The sequence below is a fragment of the Chiroxiphia lanceolata genome, chromosome 2, assembly GCF_009829145.1.
Source record: "Chiroxiphia lanceolata isolate bChiLan1 chromosome 2, bChiLan1.pri, whole genome shotgun sequence".
Classification (NCBI taxonomy): Eukaryota; Metazoa; Chordata; class Aves; order Passeriformes; family Pipridae; genus Chiroxiphia; species Chiroxiphia lanceolata.
In genome coordinates, this window is record NC_045638.1 from 89,043,737 (window position 1) to 89,066,940 (window position 23,204).

Below are 23,204 nucleotides of genomic sequence, written 5' to 3' on the forward strand. Positions count from 1 at the left end.
TGTGTGTGGTGAGAGATGGCTCGATAATGAGTGTGAAAGATGAAGAATAAAGTGTAAAGGTTGCACTAAGATTTGCTAATGTCTCTAAGTCTGCTGCTTATTTCAGAGAGCTACACATCTAAGAACTCTGAAGATGATGAATCCACAAAGGAGTCAAAGCGATTGATTCGAAAACGTCGGCGGAGCACAGACGACTATTCCGAGGAAGAAGGAGAGGACGAGGAGGAGGAAGGGAAGCCTGTCCGCAAACGGCTGAATCGAATCGAGACAGATGAGGAAGATAACTGCGAAAATGCCAACGAGGACACAGAAACCCCCGCTCCTGCAAACAAGCTGCCAGCAGCACAAGCTGCTCAAGACAACCCCAAGAAGCACTGCTACCGGATAGAAAGCGACGACGAAGATGACTTTGATAATGTAGGGAAAGTAGAGAGCCCTTTGGACTACAGCTTGGTGGACTTGCCTTCCACCAACGGACAGAGCCCAGGGAAAACCATTGAGAACTTGATTGGCAAACCAAGCGAGAAGACCCAGGCCCCCAAGGACAGCACAGCCAGCGCCAGCCTGGCGCCCAACGGGACAGGGAGTGGGCAGGAGGCAGTAGGGCCAGAGGAAGATGAAGATGAACTTTTGAGAGTGACTGACCTTGTTGATTACGTCTGTAACAGTGAACAGTTATAAGACTTCCATTTTTGTGCTAATTTATTCCACGGTAGCTCATACCAGCGGGCCAGTTATTAAAAGCTGTTTTATTTTTCCTAGAAAATTCTCCACTACAGTATCACTTTCTAGAAGCAAGAATTTCACCAGTCCTGCAGTCTTTCTGTGAAGTGACCAGTTTTGAACTTTGAAGATTAATTGCTGTAAATTCCCTCTCATACCCCCCTTCTCCTTCCAAGTCCATGGTCCTGGGTAATTTCACTCACAAAAACCTTATAACAACAAGAGATTTGTATATTTTTGACTTTATATTTCCTGAGTGCATACAAATTTGTGGAAATGGGTGGCCTAAGAAAGCATTCCAAATCAGTCAGGGCCCAAACCGGAACTGGGGTGGGTTTGGCTCAAGGGGGGGGAGGATGGGAGGGGGGTGGTGCAGAAGCACTTGTGCTTTAGCTTTTTCATATGAGATATATATTATATTTAAATGTTCACAACTTAGATTACAACTTAACAGACAGTTAAAAGCAAACTTAATGTCTGTACTGTCGCATTTTGTGAGTTGTAGGTTAACATACCATAGCTCATTTTAGTAATCACCTTCATGGAAGCAGTTCGATTTTAATACTGGAGGCAAACAGAATTATTAGAGGCCAAGAAGGTACCATAAACAAGAACTCTGCTATCCATTATGACTTGCAGACTTTCCTAATAAACATCCTTTAAAGTGTTTGTACAGTGAAGTGTACTGTAATGAAGTTTTTGACAGTCAAAACACGCTAGCCATGAATTTCTAAAGTGATCTCATGCTCAGTTCATCAGGTAGTCTTCGATGCACAGTGTCTAGTGGGAGGACGTATCAATGTCAAGTTAGTCTGTAAGTTGGATGTCAAGTAAGTCTGTAAGTGCTGCAAACCTTTTACAGACAAAAGAACCCTGCGGTAGCTGCCCGGCCACACGAGTTTCACCATCCGTCGGAGTGTTCTGAACAAAATGTGTTTGTGCAAACCGCATTGACCACAGAGTGACAGTGCATCAGAGGATGGAGGGATTATCAAATAAACCGTGACTGGTCCATTCATGCCCTTAATATCTACTTCAAATTGAAGTAATCAAATGGAACAGTTTTCCTTTTGGAGGTTTCCTGTCTGGGGTTTTGTGTGTGTTTTTGTTTTGATTTTACTTATCTGCCTGGATGTATTAGCAGGTTTTTGAATGTAGTTGTTGGCCTTTGGCCATTAGAATTTTCTTACATTTTAATAACTGTCATGTGACCAACTGATTTCAAGAAGGCAGTGTTTCTGAGAGAAAACGCTTGACTCCAAGACATCTCACCAACTTTTGAGCGGGCATGAAGTGATACGTGCTTTTATTCAAGGAAAAAAAAAGGCAATGGAAGAAAAAAAACCAAAACAAACCAATATGGGGCATATCAAGAGCATTCAGTTTTCTCTTTACTCTGATTAAGATGCAGGCTGTAGCATTTATACATGCTACAGCACACAAGATAACTCAAACAGATCTGCCAAACACTGAAATCCAAAAAGGTCACATCTATTAATCCTTTTGCTCTGAGATTTGGATTTTTGACTGGTGTTTATGTCCATTGCCGGCAATGGATGCACCAAAACTGCTGCTGCCACCGAGGAGTGAGTTCTCCTTTCCTGCCCCACCTGATTCCCTTCCATTATATTGTATTTACTAGTCAGTCATTAAGCACTTCTTTTCTTGTAATAAAACCAGCATTAGGCCTTTACTGAATACCTCTCTAGAAAACCTAGATCCAAAAATTACCTGCTTTTTAGCCTTTATAAAGTCTTGGTTTTGTTTCCCCACCTCTTTCTCCATGAGGTCTATCAGAACCACTCTATGACTCATTTGGGTTCTAGCAGTGCACATATCGTGCTAAAAAACTAGGATCAGGAAGATGCAAAAAGATGGAACTCGCTCTTTATCTGCTGTGCTAAGCAAGCTTGTGATTTAAGAAAAACAAACGAGAAATCACTCTCTAAATGAGAATTTAATTTCATCAAAGATTAAATATTTTCCTACCTTACTGATGTTAACAATTAACAGTTAAATGATTAAAACAGGGTAGTGAAAAGCCACAGAAACTTACAATGAGTTCTTAAAAGCATATGTAGCGTTTTAAGCTACTGTAGTGCTTTGCTTTGCTTTGCTTAGGTGACCCATAAATGTAGTGCATCTACATTTCTAATATACTTGTGTTTTAGAACAAGTAAGAGCATACGGCTTCCACTTGTCCATGGTAGTAGCTGCTGAGCATTTTTAATACTTGCAGTGCAAACTGATTCATGTGCAGCAACAGCGTGCAACCGATGGTTTCTGATTTGTTTTGGCAGTGCCATATTGTTCTTTGCTGCCTGATGGAGCCTTTTAGTATCTGATCAGTGCTGTAGCAAACATTCTTGCTTGTAGAGTCAACCCTAAATGTTCAATACCTAGTGACCAAGTAATTGTGAGTGTAGGAAAATACAAAAGACTTACAGTACTGGATACACCAGTCGGGAAAAAAATTTGAGTACTGAGTTACGGAGTGATGTAAAAGCAGGAAAGGCCAGGAAACAGAATGGGAGCATTGAAGCTTGCATCAGGAGTGTCGTATTTTAAAAGTGACCAGTTGTTACCAAATTTTACTTTCTCTAGGTCACTTCTCAAAAACAACTTTTCTGTCTTCTAGAAGTCACCCTTGGTACCTGAGCTGGCTTCATCCCACAGGATCTAGAGTTCCTCCTTAGATCCTGTGGGAATGGTGTGCAAGATAAAACTGCAAAAAATGCCCTGGAAAGTGTTACCATTTTAAAACATATTTATCTCATTTCTAAGGCCTCCTGCTTGATGGAAAATGTACAGTCTCCTGTTTGGGAAGATGACATTTTCCAACATGAGGCCAGCTGACTGCCACAGAGGGTTCATTCTGTTACGGTACGTATATGTACCAGAGTGGAAATGTCTTCCTGGTGTCCTCACATTCCTGTGCCCTTCTGTGCTCCTTGTGAGATCAGAAATTAACTGCCTTTGAGGAGGGATCTTCAGGTGTAGCTTTGGGCTTAGAGAAAGCTCAAACCATACGAGAAACAGGGAAAACAGGCCAGGGATTTTTTTAACACGATGGATTTAGAAGTACTAGAACAAGCAGCTATTGGCTGAACATACAAAGCATTTATTCAACAAACTTTTGTTTATTCCACACAGATTGTCACTAGAAGCTTTGTCTTTTTTTAACTGCAAACTCTTCTGAGTATAACTGACTGGGAGAAGAATGAATGCCTAAGTAGCATTGCTGAGAGGAAGAACATATAAATTGAGTGGAAGATTGGACTCTTTTTGTGTCACCAGTATAGATGCTGGATATTTGCTTTCTTGCATGGGACTTGTGTGACTGTCAGCAACACAAAGCGCACAAGTAGCTCCACTGTGCAATTAATGAATGTGGTGCATTAATATAAGCAGAAGGGTGGTAGTGATAAGAACTGGGTTTCACCGTGGTTGCTGTCTTCTAATTGTTGAGTCTGATAAACCCGAGCATCGTTTTGATATAAAAATGGAAAATGACATCACCAAAACAACTCATAGCACTGAAATCTTGTAGGAAGGTCAGTACTGAACAATCAACTTCTTGATAGTTTAATTTCCTACATGTTGAATTACATTATAAAATTACTGCATCTTCCTGATTATTTTTTGAATGAAAAGATTGCTCTGTTCTAGCAGCACTTGAGAGAAACAAGAGATGCTTTTTTCTAAATTGCTCATTTATGAAGTACGTCACCTTCAAGATTTCTTTGTATTAAGTGTCTCAGTTACTCTTCCTATCATAGGAGCTAATGACTTAGTTGGATTTGTTTTGTTTTCTGTTCACCTCTGTTTTCTAATTGCTGTGAGACCTTACTCAAAGAAACTCTATGGGAAAAATGTATATTCACAAAAGAAAAATTGTATGGTAGTGGTACACTTGTTCTGATTTCTCTTCACATCTGTCATTTGAACTACATTGGTATCCAGATGCTGCAACCATTTAATAATTCTAATCATTCATTGTCAGGGTGTCCATTTTATACTTCTCTTTTCAGGTGCTTATAACTTGGTTTTCAGTGTTCTTCAGCAGGAAATCCTGGTCTAAACTTTCCAATAATCATTTCCAATCACATATTTTCAAAAACTTTTTTTACAAAAAGTAAATGAGGAATTTTTATAGCACCTGTTTTTTTAAATTCAGTTTGTACACAGTGATTTAAATAAATCATGGCAGTAATGCTTGCCCCAAGAACTGGTCTGACAAAAGAGATTTGTATCATCTCACTCAAAATGGCAATATATAGGCCTTGAAAATTGGTTTTGGTACATGTGCAGTGGCTACTGTTCACAGGCTTGTAATATGGTTCTGATATGCAGAACCATATTACCCTTAGCTATGTATTTACATTTGATGTATCCTTCCAATTTGGTGGATATATAAAATCCTTAAATACATATGAATATCTATAAAAGGTCAAGTACTTCAACCAAGACAGTAACTTTGGGAAAAACATTGTGTTGAGTATGGTGGGGGAAACTCTAGAAATGGAAGAGCAGAATTTTGCAATTCCTTAAGTGTTTAGAACGTACATACATATATAGAAGCATTTAGGATATTGTCTGAAATAAGGATTTACAGGATCAAGACCTGTTAGTTTCTTCTTCCTCCCCTTCCCTAACAGCTGGGATGGGAACTCTATCTCACTTGAAACAATGGAAGGGGAAAAGTAGAAAAAATCCAGCAGACATGATCCTTTTCCTTCAGATATATACTGATGTTAGAAAAATTCTGTGACTAATATTTGATGTTTTACAGTTGAGTTCCCAATCCATGATCTAACAGAGAACTCTGGTTTCAGAAATATTTACCAGTTGGAAATTATTTCTGAATCTGGACACCCTGCAGTTGGGGTGTTGAGGATTACCAGTCACTTCAGAAAGTCACATCACTTATTGAGCTCTTCTTTTAGATTAGGTGTAACTAACTGAGATAGTTCCTAACAAAAACGTGTGTTTGGGAATTGATTGTCCCAACACTTCAGAGTAATTTAACTTACTGTGTGTATTGCAAAAGATGTATATTGCTTAGTATGACACTTAAAAGAACAAAAAAAAGATTGTGTAGAGGTTCTGGGGGAAAGAACAGAACATTCTAAAGTAGGTAAGTTTTTATAATTGAATCTGTGGTGTAAAGCCTCCAGATTCAACTGCAATTAAAAACAAGTCCTACAACTTCGGTTTTTGACTATCATTTGGTAAATGCTGGCACCCCACACCTGAGCTGAGCAGCAGGAGAGGGGACAGTACTGCAGTTAGAGGGCGCATGTGTGCCTGTAAGTATCTACTATTGCTACATATAACCCCAAAGGTTGCTACCAAGGGCTGAACAACGGAGGGGCTCTGTTGTTCGGTTGGTTTACTTTGTGCACTTTGCAGCACTTTGTGTATAGTCGGTCTCACTGGTTCCCCAGGTGCAGACGGAGTCACTTGCTCCTGCTGTTTGGATGCTTGTTCAAATAGCAGAATGAGATGGGGAATGGATGGAGGGAAGTGGAGCAGAAAAATGTGTATGCAAACCCATGCCATTTGCAAGACAGGCCTAAAAACTACTTGTGACTTGCCCTTTAAAGACTGTATTTCCAATGGAAGGTCTCCATTTAGGAGAAACATCCCAATTACTCTCCTTTTCTCATCCTGACCTTCAAAGTAACTGGAAAATATACTTGAGGTCTCCTTCCTTGAAGGAATAGTTAATGTTCCATCAGTGCAATGTGGATGTGGAAAAAATCAGGATCAGTCTATAAGAATATTATGACAATGTTTGCCTCTGGGGACGTTGGTCTGCACGGTTTGCTTTCTTGTTTGTTCCCTTTACTGTGTCCCACACAACTGAACTTAGATTAGTCTGTCAGAACTTGACTTAAATGATTCTATGGGGATAAAGTCCTTCTATGAAAACATACGGTAAGCCTAGTTATCAGTGCACTGTTTGTTAGTTAGATCAGTTAAAAGTCCTTAATAGATATTAATCTGCTACTCAGGGTAGTGGTAGAAAAGGAAATCAAATCATAAAACTGTAAGCCTTGTTTAGTTTGCCATTTTGTACCCGTTATATGGACTCTAAAATCTTGTACAGTATCTTATTCCTATCCTATATTCATTCAAATGATACTCCCCCAAACTTGCATTAAATCGATGTGTTGTCAATGCCAATGCAGCTGCTCATTCCTGCCCATTTTCCACAGTCCTCCCGCTGCAGCCAGGAGAGGGATGTGACCGATTCAAATGCATAATGTCACCGTTCCCTCTATGCACAGCGGTTCTTACATGGGCACAGATCCTATACATTAGACAAACATCAGGTATTTTCAATGTCCTGGGTAACATAGAACAGGTCCCTTGCCAGCAGAATGGTTACCCTCCAATATTCTGTGAGAACTGGATCAAATCTGCCAGACAGGTCTCTTTAAGATACACTTTCATGAAATACAGTTTTGTCTTACTCCTGGGTGCTGTTTGTATGTTTGCAAAGAAATCTTGAGTTCCTTAAAAATGCTCTCCTTCACGGCTGGCCTAATTTTTTATTTTCTTTCTCTAAAGAATTTACACGGTGAAGTTCCACAAGCTGAGCTCTTTATGTAGAGTTTAACCCTTGCGTTTCTTGAGTCTTGAACTTTGGTTTTCTTCAGTCTCTCTTCAGTCATGAGTTGCTACAATATCAAAGGGAAAGGACCGAGGGGACACACACTGTGTGTGTGGGAAGGGGGGGAGATATGTTGAAAAAACTGGAAGTGTTATTCTTGTTGCACATAAATTGGGTGGTGCTTTCACTGTCTTTTCCCTCCCACCAGTAATACCACGTGCATGTAAAACATGCTGCGTTTAAACTTTTTTAAATGGAAGTCATGGTGGCCTCAGTGCTCAAAGGGTTAACTGCAGTTTAATAACAGCTAATGTTTTTAGATTTGCAGTACACAACTGTTTAAATACTGTATTCCTTGTAAATGAAGTAAAAAAAAAAATGTTAAGGCTGGTGCCAATATTTTTGTTAATGAATTGTTCAGCGTTGTCTCTCACTACAGTCTGGTCAGAACTCTTTGTCTATAAGCTGGGCCTGAAGCCATTTTATAGCTTGTAGGCCTAATTGTGTAACTTTTCTTTCATAATGGTTTTGTTATAATATCTACTGTCATTTCTTTCATATAAATATGACATGTAAATTGTCATAATAAAAAAAATTGAAATAACTTGATGTACAAAGTATAATGTGTATTGAAGATACAAGTGAATTTTAATGGGCACCACACATGCACATTTCTTTTTCAGCTTTAAAACAAGCATAGAGTAATGGCTGCTGTGTATTGTTCCAGCCTGTGATGGTTCCTTGCGTGTCATTCCCACTGTCTGCCTTGGGAACATGGTTTATGTTGCTTTTTTTATGGCAGCTCAACTGAGTCTTTCTTTCTTTCTTCGACCAGCTCTGGCTGATGGTGTGGAAGATCTCTTGGACTGTTTTTGCAGTCACAGTGATTTTCTGCATGTATTCCATTTTCTACATAATTTTTATATCTCATTTCATAGTGATGTTGCAGTCACCTGACAAAACCCAGTGTGCCTGCAGCCAGCACCGTACCCAGCTAGGCTGTTCCAGCAGACATCCATGAGGTTTCCACATAGTGCTAATGAGAGAGGAGACAGGTTCATTGATATAGGCTGAGATGGGTAAAATCTGGAAAAAATGGGGGGAAAAAAAAGAAGCCTGCAGAGACGCACTGAAGAAGCAGATGTTCTGACATGTGGTAATGGCAGCGGACACTGATGATATTTCAGGACTTTAACAGGAGAAATTCAGGGAGAGAGAAATCAAAGAAGAGGGTGGCTTTTCTCTGTGTGAATCACTGAAGCCTTTTTTTTATTTTGAATGTGTTTGTGGTTGTAGTCAAGCTACTGCATGTTCCTGTAGTGATGAGAAATTGCGGTGAAAATCTTCCTCTTGCTCCAGATCCACTGCCAAAATTTTATATTTGCATTTTTTGATGGATTCTGGGTATTTTAAGTCTGAACTGGCCATCTTATGGCAGGCAGTGCTGTGGAGAGAAACAAGCTCCCTTGGATGGCAAGTTCTGCATTCTGTCCTAAGGTGACTCTTAACCCTGAGAAGGTACCTGCTGCTCTCCATTGCCTCTGAACATGGCCCTGTTGACTAAATCACTGTTGGACACCCAGTGTTCAGATATCAGTGTGGGGTTGGGTCCTGACTCACTTAAAGCTCTTACAGCTGAGGAAAAGCATTTTCAAATAGTACCATTCTGTTCCATTTGTAAACTTCCAGGAAATGTCTGCCTTCCTGCTTTAAACTTCTGTTAGGTGCAGCACTCAGTACTGGGGTATGAAGTGTCTCGATTGTGTAAACAAGGAAGATGTGGATTTCTCCTCCTCCTTAATGCCTTGCCCTCAAAACCAACTTCCGTGCTTGGACTTAAACCATCCTTTTTTCCATTTTCTTTTGGAAGAGTGGTATGTGACAGAAGAAAGACTCGCATTTGCATCAGGAGGAGAAATGAACACTCCTGCTCCACTGCAGTGGCTTAATTCAACCTCAACCACTCAGAAATCTTATAAATTAACAACCTAAAGGAGTTGCATAATTTGGAGTTAACTACAGGAGGTGATGAGGGCTCTCCGTGGCTGATATGACAGTCGTGTTGGGTAACAGGGAATGGACATGAGCAGGAATATTGATTTATAACCACAAAGTGTGGTGAATGGCGTTTCCATGCTTTTGCATCTCTTCCCACCAGCTGCCACAGCCTGATCTGTGTTCACGGATGAATTGTAATTTTTTGTTTCCAAATGAGCCCTTGTCTTGGCACTGCAAACTTGAAGATGGTTGAGACATTTCCTCATCTCCTGTTGCCTCTTTGGTTTTTTTCAAGCTATTCCAGTGGTGTTTAAATATCACTTCATTGTGGAATTTGCTTAGTTTCAGTCAAGGTGGTTATTTATATGAGTAATAATTATTTGCATAATTAGAATCCAAAATGGGTAGCCATGGTTGAGAAGCTTTCCAAAGCATTGTGAAAAGCTCAGCCTAGGAGAACCACATTATATTCTTGTTCCCTCTGATTTCTTTACACGCTCTCCTTTTCCAGAATGCAGTGCTTTGGCTCTCTGCTATTCCAGACTGTAACTAGGAAAGTCCAGAGAAGGGAAAGATGGTGACCTAATCCTGTTCATATTTGGTTTGTGTTTGTGAGAACCTGGGTTTGCACCCAGGTAGGTACATATCATAGTACTACTGGGCTCCTGATCCAAAGTCCATCAATGCTTAAGGAAATCAATTGAATACTCTTTAGGCAATTCAGGTACTTGTGACATTCTTTTTATTCTCTGTGTACATCTATCAGGCACTAGGTGCTGGTCATCCGCCTAAAATTTCCTTTCCAGCATCTGAAAATGGCACTTGAAAAGCTGCTGTGTTTGTTTTTCCCTTTTTCACCTCTCCAACAGAGACTTACATGCTAAAATAGGTATGCCAGAGTTCAGTGTTTGTACAATGCTGTCAGACACATGGTGTGATTCTTTGGGTTGTCCTGTGCATGGCCAGGAGCTTAACTTGACCTTGTGGGTTTCTTTGAACTTAGGATATTCTATGATTTTAGGACTGGAGCCAGTACTGTCAACTGTAGAATCATAGAATTATGGAATGGCTTGGGTTGAAAGGGACCTTCCACATCATCTCATTCCAACCCCCATGCCATGGGCAGGGACACCTTTCACTAGAGCAGGTTGCTCAAATGCCCATCCTCCAGCCTGGCCTTGAACAGTTCCAGGGATGGGACATCCACAACTTCTCTGGGCAACCTATTCCAGTGCCTCACCAATCTCATAGTAAAGAATTTCTTCCTAATATCTAATCTCACCCTGCCCTCTGTCAGTTTAAAGCCATTACCCCTTGTCCTGTCGCTCCATGCCCTTGTCAAAAGTCCCTCTCCCTGTGTCTTGTAGCCCTTTAGATACTAGAAGGGGCTCTAAGATGTCCTTGGAGCCTTCTTTCCTCCAGGCTGAACAAACCCAACTCTTTCAGCCCGTCTCCACAGCAGAGGTGCTCTGGCCCTCAATGATCACCTCAGCGCCTCCCCTTTGCTTCTCTTTTCCAGAAAATGAAAACTTCACTCCAAAAACTGCCAGAGATACTCCTGGAGCACAGCCCGCATCGCTCCGGACGTACATACGTCCGCCCGTAAGGAACACTGCGGTTGTGAGGCGACAGCCCGTCACCTCCCCCGCGGCTCCACGATGACTGAGAGGGGGAATTGCATCATAGAGCAGCGCGGTTCCTGTTCCGGCGGCGGCGATGGTGGAGCAGGGAGGCGGCGGCGGCGCCATGAGTTTCCTCAAGCGGTTCCCGCCGCCGGCCGATGGCGTTCGGCACCAGCAGCCGGACACGGAGGCGCTGCTGGCGGGGCGCAGCCTGGGCGCCGGCACCCTCTACATCGCCGAGAGGTGCGGGGGAACACACGGCGCTGGGGACGCCTCGGGGGGCCGTGCTGTGAGGGGCTGCTCCTGAGGGCGTCCTGAGGGGGCTGCGGGGTATCCTGAGGGGGCCGGCGAGTGGGAGCCTTCCCTGAGAGGCTCTCACCCCTGAGGGGCCTGTGGGGTCACCCCTGAGGGGACCTGCCCGAGGGGGGATGTGGGTGATTTGGATCAGGGTGTGGAGGAGGCCCTCGGGGGGGGGCTGTGAGGGGCAGGGGTGTGAGTGTCCCGCTGTTCCTGCTGGAAACGGTGTTTTAAACAAGGCAAAAGGGAACAGCACGGCACGGGAGCCCGGCTGGTGGTGCATTCAGGGCCAGGCTGGATGGGGCTTGGAGCAAGCTGGTCTAGTGGAAGGTGTCCCTGCCCATGGCATGGGCTTGGGACTAGATGATCATGAAGGTCCTTTTCAACCCAAACCATTCTATAATGAAAAGCACGGCACCTCTCCTCTTTTGACAGGCAAGTGGATGGGGCTGTTGGGTTTCTGCTGTTATTAGCTACTATGGTTCTTTCATGTTGCGTTAATCACATGGAGACTGTATGTTCTTACTAGGCAGAAATCAGTCTGGTTATTCTGGAAGATGTTATCTGAGCTCTTTACAGTCTCCTTTAAATCCTCTCTGCATTGTATAGCTCAAGAAGACAGCTTAATGATTAAACCAACATAACTTTCTTTGACCATGGAAAATACTCGTAATATATTTTGCACTAGAAGAGCATTGCTGGAACAAAAATGTCATTTAGAATGTGCATGGAGGAGTAAATTGTCTTTTAAAACCTTTAGACTAGGAAACATTTATAAAATGGTCAATATTTTGCCCCACCTGAGCTTGTTAGTGGTGTTGTGTTGGAGGAGAATCTCTTTGGAATTTTGTTTACTGTTTTGTTTAGTTTGGTCACAGATACTGGAGCTTTTGTTTGTGCAGCATCAGGTCTCAAGAGGTGTAATGTTGAGTTTCCTTGTAACTTGCTTTCTATACGTTTTTGTGTGAGGCACAATACAAGGCTGCCACCTTCCTCTCAACATGTTTGGAGCACGTTGCAGAGGTTTTACCATAGTCACTTGCTGGTTATGAATAGAATACGCCAGTGTTTGCAGGAATGCTGTGGGAGAACTAGGCACCCAGGAGGACAGCGTGGCTCTGGATCTGTCTACTGATTCTCTGTCAGCAGCTGTAAACATTGAGGACTGCCCAGTTGAGGCTAGGAAAGAAATTCTTTGCTCCCACTGCACTAGTTCTTGCTCTCAGCCAGATTTTCCAAGGCAAGGAGTCTTTTTGTGACTTTTCCATTGGTTCTATCCCTCCACAAAAGCTTATGAATGCTGAATTTTGCATGTGGTGGAGGTCTCGCTTTCTGCCTGTCAGTATTTCTGTTCCCTGTGTGACCTCACTGATCGCAGACACCCAAAACTAGCTTGAGTGTGATTTCTCGATGGCTTAGAAAGATGTTGATCATTCTGATACGAAGGAGGCAGCGCCCAGTGTTGACAACCTGTGCTGTCTCTTGCTGTGGTTAGTTAGGGATGAGAGTGAAAATGGAGGGAAGCAGAGGTTATACAGATAAGTTGCAAGGGAAGGAATACTCATAACCTGGCTTTGTTAGCTCTGCTGATCACAGAACTGTTTGTTTTTATACATCCAGGCTATACTCACATCAGATCTATAATTCTCTAGAAATTGTGATATTGACTTTTCTTTCGGTGTTCTCCTTGTCTTGAAAAACCACATTGAATAGTTTGAGTTATAAATCACACTCTGGAACCACTGTAGTTATCTCTGGAATGATAGGTACCTACAGGGAGGAGAAAATAAAGAGGTAAGGAGAGAAATTCAGCATTCAGTGCAAGTGTGATAAAGCTGCAATGTGTTTGGGGTGCTCAGCTTCACATTCTTTGAGAAGAGGTTTCTTTTACCTCAGCCAACAGTTAATGCCATTGCAAAGTCCTGTTTGGGCAGGTCCAGGTCTGCGTATGCCTGGAGAGTGCCTTGTCCAGAATTACTCTTTTGGGGTTGTTTTGCTTTTCTGCAGGCTTGAGTCAGGTACTATGGATACCACTGTTAGTTTGTAACTTGTCTCTTTTTCCTCCGCCCCTCCTTGTTAGTCGCCTGTCTTGGTTGGAAAACTCTGGAGTTGGCTTCTCCTTGGATTATCCCACCATAAGCTTACACGCCGTCTCCAGGGATCTGAGCGCCTTCCCAAGGGAGCACTTGTATGTCATGGTGAACGCCAAATTTGAAGGTATGCCCGGAGTGTTCCTTTGTGCTCCCACACTGTCCTGACTGACATGATTTCTTCTTCAAAAAGAGTAAATGTTGGGTTTAAAAATTATATGCTTCATTTGAGTAATAGCTTGTATTTTCTTTTTCATTTTGGCAAAGTATAGTTGTCTTAAAAGTACAGCTTTGCACTCTTCTGGAGTCACTTCTGTACAGCTCTGCTCTCAGCATGTGACTGTGTACAGCTGGAGATGCTGAGAATCAGTTCCCTGCTCTGTTACACTGTTTTAAACAATTTAGTTCCTCTGCAGTCTCCCTCTGATTCCAGCTTGGGTATAATTTTTTCTTTATTGAATTTGTATTAATGTTGCTGCCCTCTCCAGGCTTTATGGATTCCTGCTGTTTCACAGCAGCCTGGAAATTTTCTCCCACAGCTTACTTAAAAACAAAAAAAGACAATAGGTCATGTGACCAGGCTTTAATGGATCTTTGTAGATTGCCCATAAAACCAACCTTTTTGACTGTTCTTGCTTTAATATCAAGAAAACAAACTTTCTGTTTCATTGGCTTTTTTTGGTATATTAATTTTTTTTCTTATGGTAGACCTGTTAATATTTTAAGTGTGTCATAAACTGCCATCTCAATTGAAGAGTAATGGGTGTTAGGTGTTGGGCAGGTCTTCTTTCCCCTTTGTGCCTACTGGTCATAATAGTTAAAGGTTAAAATCTGGCATTTAATTATTTTTTTTAATGTATCCAGAAAGTAATGACGAGACTCTGAGGAGGCGGAGCCGTTTCTAAGCTATTAATGCTCTTCATTATTTCCTTCTCTCAAGTTACTAATAATCTCTGACAGTCTGTCACTACAAATAATAAGAGAATATGCATCCTCCTCTTGGTTCTTCTTCCTCATTTTCCTTTAACGAGTTATTTTGAAGTAAACTGAGCTTTGTCTGAAGAAAGATACTGTTTCTAGCTTTTAATTCGTTCTGATCATGGTGTTTAAAAATACAGATATCATGTGTTAATTCTTGTCTAGAAATCATTAACAGACTGATTTTTGTGGTATTTCCTCCATGTGTGTAAACTTTCTTTTATATGTATGTACTCTGCCTACAGTAAATCTTCTACAGCAAGTAGATTTTAGTTTTCAAGTCTAGCCCTGGTCTGCAGCTTTAACTGCTAAATAGTGTTAAACTCAAACCTTTCTGCTTTCTTGGCTGCAGGAGTCTTCATTCTCAGTTGGGCAGAGAACATTTTGTTCTTCTCTGAAAATTTTTGTTGTGCTCTCTATGAGTGTGTGCCTTATCCTCACCCCTTTTTCAGAAAAAGGCACTCAGAGGTTGACTCCATTGAAAACGAAGAGCTGGACTCAACAGTAACAAGCTGTGCCTGCGGGTGTCAGTTGGAAAAGGATTGGGTAGCTTCCTTTGCACACTACATTTTTGGGGGCAGCTGGCTGGCAGCTTCTTGGCATCTTCATATTCTTGGTGGTGCCAGTTTTGTATGTGATAAAAGCCACTCTCAGTGGAACAGCCTCTTCTTCTGTAGAAAATAGTTATGCACTTTTGAGGCTGTCAGTGCAGTGTCCCCAGCCACAAAGTGATGAACTGCAGCCATCTCTGTGGTTTTTATATTCACAGAAAGTAAAACACCATGTTGTTGCTTATTTATTCATGCACAGAAGCCAGGAAGTGCCGTCTTGCCCGCAGTTGTCACTGGCTCTGGGTGTACTTTCTACCTCTGACATCTCGCTGGCTAGCAAGGAATACTGGAAATGGAGTAGAGATCCTCTGTAAATGTCAGAGTGGGTCCCCTGTGAGGGGCCACACTGGAGGGTGGCTGATTTCATGACAGTAACGTTAAGGATCTGTAAAATTCATGTGATTTAAAAAAAGACATGTAGTGTTCTGCAAGTAAGTGGCAACAACCGTGAATTAGGGGCAGGGGATGAGCACAGTTGTTTTTAATAAGGATCAGGCAGTTTTCTTCAGGTGCATGAATACATTGTGTGACCATTACAGAAATCTTGAATCATAAAATTATAAATAGAGAAGTTTTTGTGTGCGTTGCAAGTGCTGTCAAGGTGCTGTGAGAGGAACTCATATGTCCATGTGAGTCCTGGAATCTCATGGGGTTTTCTGGGAGAACAGAGCGGGGTTTTTTGTGCCTCTGTCAGGTTGTGTCCAGGTTTCTGATTTGATTACATGTGTGTTCCTGAAAGAATAAACAAATGTGACTTCTTTCTTTTTTTATTTTTTTTTCAACTAAATAAACGCATTTCTCTTAAATATTTCAATTTCCTAAAGAGGAGACAAAAGAGGCTCCCATGGCTGAAGGGGAGGAGGAGGACGACAGCGATGACGATGTTGAACCGATTGCAGAATTCCGATTTGTACCTAATGACAAATCAGCCTGTAAGTGAGGGGGAAGTTGTGTCTTAATTTAAAGTCCTGGCTATATGTGGAAGACAGTGGGGTACAGAGATGTAAATGCCATGATTTTTGAGTGCCCTTTTAATTCCTTGATTCCTGTGTGCTGAAAATAACAAAGCAAATTTTTTTATCTGGCTTGAAGCTGGAATATTTCAAGCAGCTGTTTCTCAAGGAAAATTCTAATGCTTTAAAATAGAGACTGTTGAGTATAAATACATGACATGAACAGTCTCACTTATATACATTTGGAGAGAACATGTATGGGAAATGTCTTTTAATTACTAATTCAGTGATATTTGAGTCAGCGACAATTTCATTAGGAAAATGTTAATTCCCAGACACTACCACTGGAAAGCAGTCATATCCCGTCTGGTGTGGAGCTTACAGTTGGATTCAAGTTTTAAGAATCTGATGAATGAGATCCTGCAAGGATTCCTGTAGTGGGTAACCACAGGTGGAATTGTCCATAGTCCATTTCACCTTTATCATCAGTGAAATTACGGAGAAGTGCTGTTAAGAGGATAAAGCACCAGGCTGGGATCTACACGATTTGTTTCCTGCATGGCTGCTGACTTGTGAGATGATGTTTTCAAGTATGAATTCAGTGGTGGTTCTGCTAAAGGAATATTCTTAATCTCTTTGATCACTCAGTCCAGGGTTTCTTGCCTGTTGTTTTGGGGTATTGGTGTAGAAACAAGGGAGGTTTGCATTCACTTGTGTTCCTGCAGTGGAAGCCATGTTTTCAGCCATGTGTGAATGCCAAGCTCTGCACCCAGACCCGGATGATGACGATTCAGACAACGATTACGAAGGGGACGAGTACGATGTTGAGGCCCGCGGTTGGTAACAGTTGCTTCTTTTGAAATACCTGTCAGCACTTAGACACCTGGTATCTGTTTATTACTCGTCTTGCCAAAACATTCTTTTTGTCACAGACACAGTGTAGAAACACATAAATCTGCAGGGAATATGTAGTTTAGCCGTCACAAATCACAGGAGTTCAGCAAAAGCATTGTTCTGGTTCTCAAAAGGCCACAGATGCAAACAGCAGGCTTTCCTGTGCCCAGTGGCTGTGCTAGCCCAGGTTCAGTGCCCATGCTGCAGTGTAGTCAGTTCACATCACTGTGTACGTTCTGTACCTCGTGTAAGTAGTTTTTTTATCTCAGTCAGTTAATCTGAGCATAACTTGCCTAGCTGATGTCCTACTCCTCCACCCCTGCATGTTGCAGGCTCCTAAACTTAGGTCTGATAAACCCAAACTTGTTTTTGCAGAGCTAGAACAAGGTGACATCCCAAGCTTTTACACGTATGAAGAAGGATTGTCACATTTAACTGCAGAAGGTCAGGCCACACTGGAGAGGTTAGAAGGCATGTTAGCCCAGTCTGTCAGCACTCAGTACAACATGGCTGGAGTGAGAACAGAGGACTCGATAAGGGAGTTTGAAGGTAAGAAATGCTTTTGTTTTACTAAAGAATATCTTCATCAATGACATAGCCAGTAGGATCGACTGCACCCTCAGCAAGCTTGCAGATGACACCAAGCTGAGGGGTGCAGTTGATATTCCTGAAGGATGGGATGCCATCCAGAAGGACCTGGACAGACTTGAGGAGTGGGCCCATGGGAACTTCATGAGGTTCAACAAGGCCAAGTCCGAAGTGCTGCACGTGAATTGGGGCAACTCCTGGTATTGATGCAAGCTGGGGGATGAAGGGATTAAGAGCAGCCCTGTCAAAAAGGACTTGGGGGTGCTGGAGGATCAAAAGTTGGACATGAGCTAGCAATGTGGGCTCCCAGCCCAGAAAACCATATTCCTGGCTGCATCAAAAGCAGCGTGGCCAGCAGGTTGAGGGAGGTGATTCTGCCCCTCTGTTCCCTCTGGTGAGGCCCGACCCAGAGTACTGCATCCAGCTCTGGGGTCCAGGGCATAAGAAGGACATGGACCTACTGGAGCGAGTCCAGAGGAGGTCATGAAGATGATCAGGGGGCTGGAGCACCTCTCCTATGGGGACAGATTGAGACAGATAGGGTCGTTCAACCTGGAGAAGAGAAGGCTCTGGGTACATGTTATTGAGGCCTTTCAGTACTTTAAGATAGGGACAGACTTTTTGGTAAGGCCAGTTGCTATAGGACAAAGGGAATCACTTCAAACCAAAAGAGGAGAGATTCAGATGATAAAAGATTTTTTACCATGAGGGAGGTGAGGCACTGACACAGGTTACCCAGAGAAGCTGTGAAAGCCCCATCCCTGAAAGTGTTCAATACCAGGTTGAATGGGGCTTTGAGAAACCCCGTCTAGTGGAAGGTGTCCCTGCCCATGTCTGCAAGGTCCCTTCAACCTAAACCATTCTGTGATTCTGTGATATGAAAGCAGTGGTTCTCCAATCTGGCTAATCCATAAACACAAGGACAGAGCAAGTATGATGGTGTGAGTCAGACTTCACTGCAGAAGGTATCACCCACATGCCTGTGGCCCTACAAGGCAGGGTGTTGCCAGCTGTGTATTGAGGGCTGCTCTGTTAGAGAGTGAGCACTGCTGTGTTAAGAATGCTTGATTCTTCCCAGTATAATTTCCTGGAATAGTGGTAGTGTGAAGTGAATTTAGGATTAAAAAAAAATTAAACTTGTCAGTCTACACTGGGATTAGGAAGCAATTTCTACTCTAGATGAGTTGTAGTTTTTGTTTGGTTTTTTTAATACCCTAAATTGTAAGTTAATAATTGTCTTAACAGAGTTCAAAGTGAATTCAGAAACAATGAAAGATACTGAAAGAGATGTAAAAAAAAGATCTAGTTTCCTGAAGGATTCTGTCTTTTAATTCTACTAATTGTTCAAATATGTATTTAAGGAGTAAAATCTCTTTCTGTTGGGCAAAAAAAACCGGATCTCTCAGACTTTGCCTTTTCTGCATCCTGTTTTCAGTGGAGCAATATATTACTTGGGAGAAGAACAGGGAAGTAGTTTAATAGCATTGCTTTTTTTAATCTGTATAAATTGCAGTGCTTTTAATATGCCCTGATGTTTTTGAAAGATGGAGAATGATGCAGCAGTTGTGGATTTCTAGCTATCAGCTTGTGTAGAACAGTCAACAAAATAATAACTAACTTGTTCTCGTCCACAGGGAGGATTTTTTTAATCTTATCTGTTTTGTTTGTTGTTTACAGGTTCTCTTTGTTCTGCAACTTCAGATAAATTTATGTAATGTAAAGACAACCTTAGGTGATACACTCCTGTTTTAGCAGTTCCCTTTGTTTGAAAATTTAGTCAGGCTTCTGAACCCCAAAATTTTGAAAATTAATATAAATTGAAGAGCAAGTATGTCACATGTCTCAGAGTCATCTTCATCAGATTTGTTTATTTTCCTAATCTTATTTGCTATGGTACTGCTGCTTGGTTTTCTGCAATTATAAATCTCCCCAGGGCTGCTCAGTTTCAGAATTACATTAATGTTTGACATTGTGGCATAGAGCAATTGTTCTTTTTTTCAACTTGATGATTGTTGCGACTGGTTTCAGAACAGGATCTAACCTCTTTTTGCTAGAGCATAATTAGAGGTATTCAAAGGAATTGTAACACCATTTGTTACACTGAAACTTCATTTAAAACATGAAATAGTTTTAATCCAGTGTTTAAGTCCTTCAATAAGACAGGGTGAGGTGAGGTTGTAGGAAGCAGTGACATCTTTAAGTGACCAACCAGTAGAGCTGGAACAAACCAAGAAACTTGCGAGCACATCAGTGTTTCCTTAAACTGCTTTCAGGAGTTCAGAGGAGTTTTCTGTCCTTGCCACGTCTTGTCAGCAGAGGGCATCTGCACTCTTTCCCGTGAAAACATCATCCACTTGGTTACAGAGCATTGGCTGTTTCTTTCAGATGGGATGGAGGTGGACGTAGCACCAGTAGTCGCCGGGCAGTTTGAAGATGCAGAAGTCGATCACTGAGGAGGACCTACTCTGCTGTAAGTTCCTCTGACTTCCAACAGCAATGCTTTTCAGTCCTGCAGAGCCTTCCCTCTCAGTAATGTGTGTAATGTATGTGATCCCAGATCTCCTTCGGGAAATGTTTCATGATCATATCAGTATGATGATGATGATTTAGAGGATGGAAAAGGTAGCTGTAGTTAGCACAAGTGTGGAAAGATGTTCTGTGATCTCTCCAAAATGCCTACTGGCATCACCCTGCAGAGGCAACCTGTGTGGATATGCTTGTTTGGAAGACAGGTCAGCCCTTTAGTTGATTTAAGAATTGTCCAATCCCAAAGGCTCTTAGATGCTGGTATACAAATGCTGGAGCCATCCCTGGGAAGTTACTGTCCTTAGTATGTTTTGCCCTTAGTGTGCAGGATTTCACAGGCCATTTAGGGAGGCAGGACAGTTCACAGTGCTGAAAGTCCATCTCTTCCTTCACTGTAAGCGGAGCAGGAACAGTTCCTGGTAAAGTAACTGTGAAGTTCCTGGTAAAGTTACTGTGCAATCTGGATGGGATTGCTGTCAGGACTGCACAGCTTACAGGCAACACCCTGCTCAGGTGGTTGTGCCACTGTGCCCTCTTGCCTGCCATCACCTGTGCTGCTTTCTCCTGTTATTAGTGCCAGTGTTTCCTTGCTGGTGTTGGGTGTGAGAGGAAGAGCAGCTTTTTCTGGGACTATCTGTGGAAATGCACAGGCACAGTGGGGGGTGTGATCACTACTGCACAGACTGCACATGGTGCTCCAGTGGTGCTGCAAGGTCCCAGTTCTTCTGCCTCTTTTGTAAGCGAGACTGACAGCCCTTACCCTAAAGTGAGCGTCACACTATCCCACTTGAAACGCCAGAGAAAACAGTTGTGGAGCAGACAGCCAGAAGCTTGGAGGAGGAAGGAGGAAAGGGCCACAAATAGGAAGATGACACACTGAAAAAAGTCAGTGGAAAGTAGTTAATTAGGGCTTAGAGTGTCACTGAGAAAGAGGCCACAGTCCCCGAGTAAGGCTGTTGCGGAGGGGTGATGCACAGCTGCTTTCCTCCTCTGTTGCTTTTCTTTGTTGTTGCAGTTCAGAAAGTCTCAGAGTAGTTCTGTGTTCTCTTACCTCAGCCACTGCCAGTGGTGCTGAATTGGTATTTATTGTGTAAGAGCTCAAACTTTTCTGCAGTCACACTTCTACCCTGGGAAGGACTTCACAGAACAGAGACGAGTTCTTCCAAAAAAGTCCAGATACTGGTTGTCCTGCCACTGGATGGTTACCCAGTTTGGTAAAGGACGGACTGTAAAATTAAAGGAAAGCCTTTAGATGTAGATCAAGTACCTCTTAGAGAGTGAATGGAAAGTTTGGCTCCGATGACTCCATCTCCAAGATTACTCTGGCCCGTGGTTTATTAAAAAAAAAAAAATCGTACTGTGGAAAAATTCAGATTTGAGTGCTTTATTTATTATCCGGGTTTAAACTTGAGCTGGATTAAGGAGAGTTAGTGGCTCATAGCAGATCTCTAAGGAGTCTGAAAGTGCTGGTGGAAGTGCTGTAGACTGATCTTCTAGCAAAGCGCAAAATACACCCAGTAAGAAGTAGTTTTGGTCATGGAATTCTTCCTGCTGCTTACTCCATGCCTTCCATGGTGCAGCACATACCTGTCGGAGATTAATGCTGTGAGAGGTAACTGGACAGGGATTCTTTCTGTCTTTTGCTTGTGCAGATCAGAGCTGAGGAGCTGATCCCTGTCCGAGCTGATAAGTGACCTGCATGTGCAGTGTCAGGTGTTGGCAGTGACGTTGCTCCAGGTGGCAGTTCAGGAGCCATGAACGCAGTGGCCCTTTTAAGTAACCGCCAGCCTGAGTGTGTTGATGTAATTTAATTAAGTTCAGAAATCTTAGGATCTAAGGCAGGAGTATATAACTGAAGGTGCAAAGTGACAAGGACACTCTTGGAGCTCTGTGCTAATGACCCTGCTAACAAGTTTGAGCATGAGGGTGCCTTGGCTCTGCACTCCGAAAATAAGGACAGAGAGGGAGCCTCTTATGGGCACTCTGTGGAACAGCTCAGCCCTTTTAACCTCCTGAACTGCAAAACGATCTGCACAAACATCTTGTTGGTTAGCGCAGTGCTCTGCCTCTAAAGCTCTGCCCCTGTGGGACGCTCACGTTGTGTGTCACTGCTCGTTACTCAAATGGGATGTGACAGTCTCCTGCTGAAGCTCCTGGAAGACTTGCTGATGGTCGATGCAGGACATTTCCACTGTTCTTGCAAGAAGCAGTGTTTTGTCTGCTGCATCACGAGGCTGCAGTAATTGTTCCTAAGCAACTGATGTGTCTGTGTGTGGCGGTGCAGCGGGGTCTGCCAGGGCACCCTAGTACATGCTGTAAGCACATGCTGTCCTTAGCTGACCTCAGTTTGGAGCTGCTGCCAAAGGCAAAGATGCTCAGCCCTTCTGAAAATTAGTGGGTTTGCAGTAAAGTACTGCCCTCTGACTGCAAACAACAGAGAGTTACTACTCTGTAAAGGTTAATATTCTTTTAATGCCAATTATGTAAACTTGGGTGTCTTGTGTCTTTCAGATTCCTCTTGTGGCACTTCCAGAATAAGCTGTAAAACCGAAGGCATTGCAGTGACTATCGGGAGTTAATCTTTTTTTTAAATGACCTAAGCTTAGACATCTAGGTCAATAAATGCTTTTAGAGTTGTTTAAAACGGGGTTTGACATTTGTGACCACTATGGGGTTATTTAAAAAAACAAAACAAACAAAAACAATAAAACCTCTTGCATCTAACACTTGAATGGGGCTAATCAGGGTCATTTCATAGTATCACAGAATTATTTGGGTTGGAACATCCAGTTAAAGATCATCTAGTTCCAACCCCCCTTGCCATGGGCAGGGATGCCATTCAGTAGATCAGGTTGCTCAGGACCTCATCCCAACCTGGCTGTGGAACACTTCCAGGGATGGGTTCACTCTCTGAGCAACCTCTCTGGCCTTTTAAAGAAGCCTTTGTAGGAATTCTAGGACTTGAGAAATAAAACTGTAAGTAGAACAGAGTTTTAGATTGTCCTGGAATTTTCCATATTTTTGTACCTGTTCATTGACTCCATGGTGTAGAATGGAAATAGAAGTGTGACAGCTAAAAGGAAATAGGGTTGGCCAAGGATTTAAATCAAAGCTAAATTAAAAGCCCCACAAGTAACTGGCTTTATCATTTCAGTGCTATCCCTTTCATTTCTCTGAGAAGCAGATTTTGGGCGTAGAGGAGATGGAATAAAGTCTGTAATGTCCGGTGAAAGAGAACTGTTTTGTGTCTTTATATTAAATGTTAACATTGTTAAATAAACTAAGATTTTTGTATCTCACAACCA

The 23,204-nt window shown here is 42.4% G+C and overlaps 2 protein-coding genes and 1 long non-coding RNA gene across 3 annotated transcripts in view; 2 read left to right on the forward strand and 1 right to left on the reverse strand.

The window, feature by feature from the left end:
- RSF1 (remodeling and spacing factor 1) overlaps positions 1 to 7,944 on the forward strand; it is a 64,625-nt gene extending 56,681 nt beyond the window's left edge. Inside the window, exon 16 of the mRNA XM_032678688.1 lies at positions 107 to 7,944. Within this exon, the coding sequence (XP_032534579.1) occupies positions 107 to 681 (575 nt within the window). The 3' untranslated portion in view covers positions 682 to 7,944. The remainder of the gene's footprint in view (positions 1 to 106) is intronic.
- Positions 7,945 to 10,065: 2,121 nt separating this feature from the next.
- Positions 10,066 to 11,216, reverse strand: LOC116782203. Its single transcript, XR_004355166.1, has 2 exons — positions 10,828 to 11,216; positions 10,066 to 10,220 (listed from the first exon to the last, which is right to left on the reverse strand). It is a non-coding gene; the product is annotated as an uncharacterized LOC116782203 (long non-coding RNA).
- Positions 11,031 to 23,204, forward strand: CLNS1A (chloride nucleotide-sensitive channel 1A). The gene is made up of 7 exons (XM_032678533.1): positions 11,031 to 11,205; positions 13,340 to 13,476; positions 15,763 to 15,870; positions 16,617 to 16,727; positions 17,161 to 17,334; positions 19,759 to 19,843; positions 22,411 to 23,204. The coding sequence occupies exons 1-6, from the start codon at positions 11,057 to 11,059 to the stop codon at positions 19,824 to 19,826; spliced, it is 747 nt and encodes a 248-aa protein (XP_032534424.1). The 5' UTR covers positions 11,031 to 11,056; the 3' UTR covers positions 19,827 to 19,843; positions 22,411 to 23,204.

Excerpts from the sequence above, each read along its gene's own strand:
- CLNS1A (XM_032678533.1), top strand. The coding sequence starts at position 11,057 with ATGGTGGAGCAGGGAGGCGGCGGCGGCGCCATGAGTTTCCTCAAGCGG. Across the intron at positions 13,477-15,762 it reads GGTGAACGCCAAATTTGAAG|AGGAGACAAAAGAGGCTCCC; the intron begins GTATGCCCGGAG and ends AATTTCCTAAAG. Across the intron at positions 15,871-16,616 it reads ACCTAATGACAAATCAGCCT|TGGAAGCCATGTTTTCAGCC; the intron begins GTAAGTGAGGGG and ends GTGTTCCTGCAG.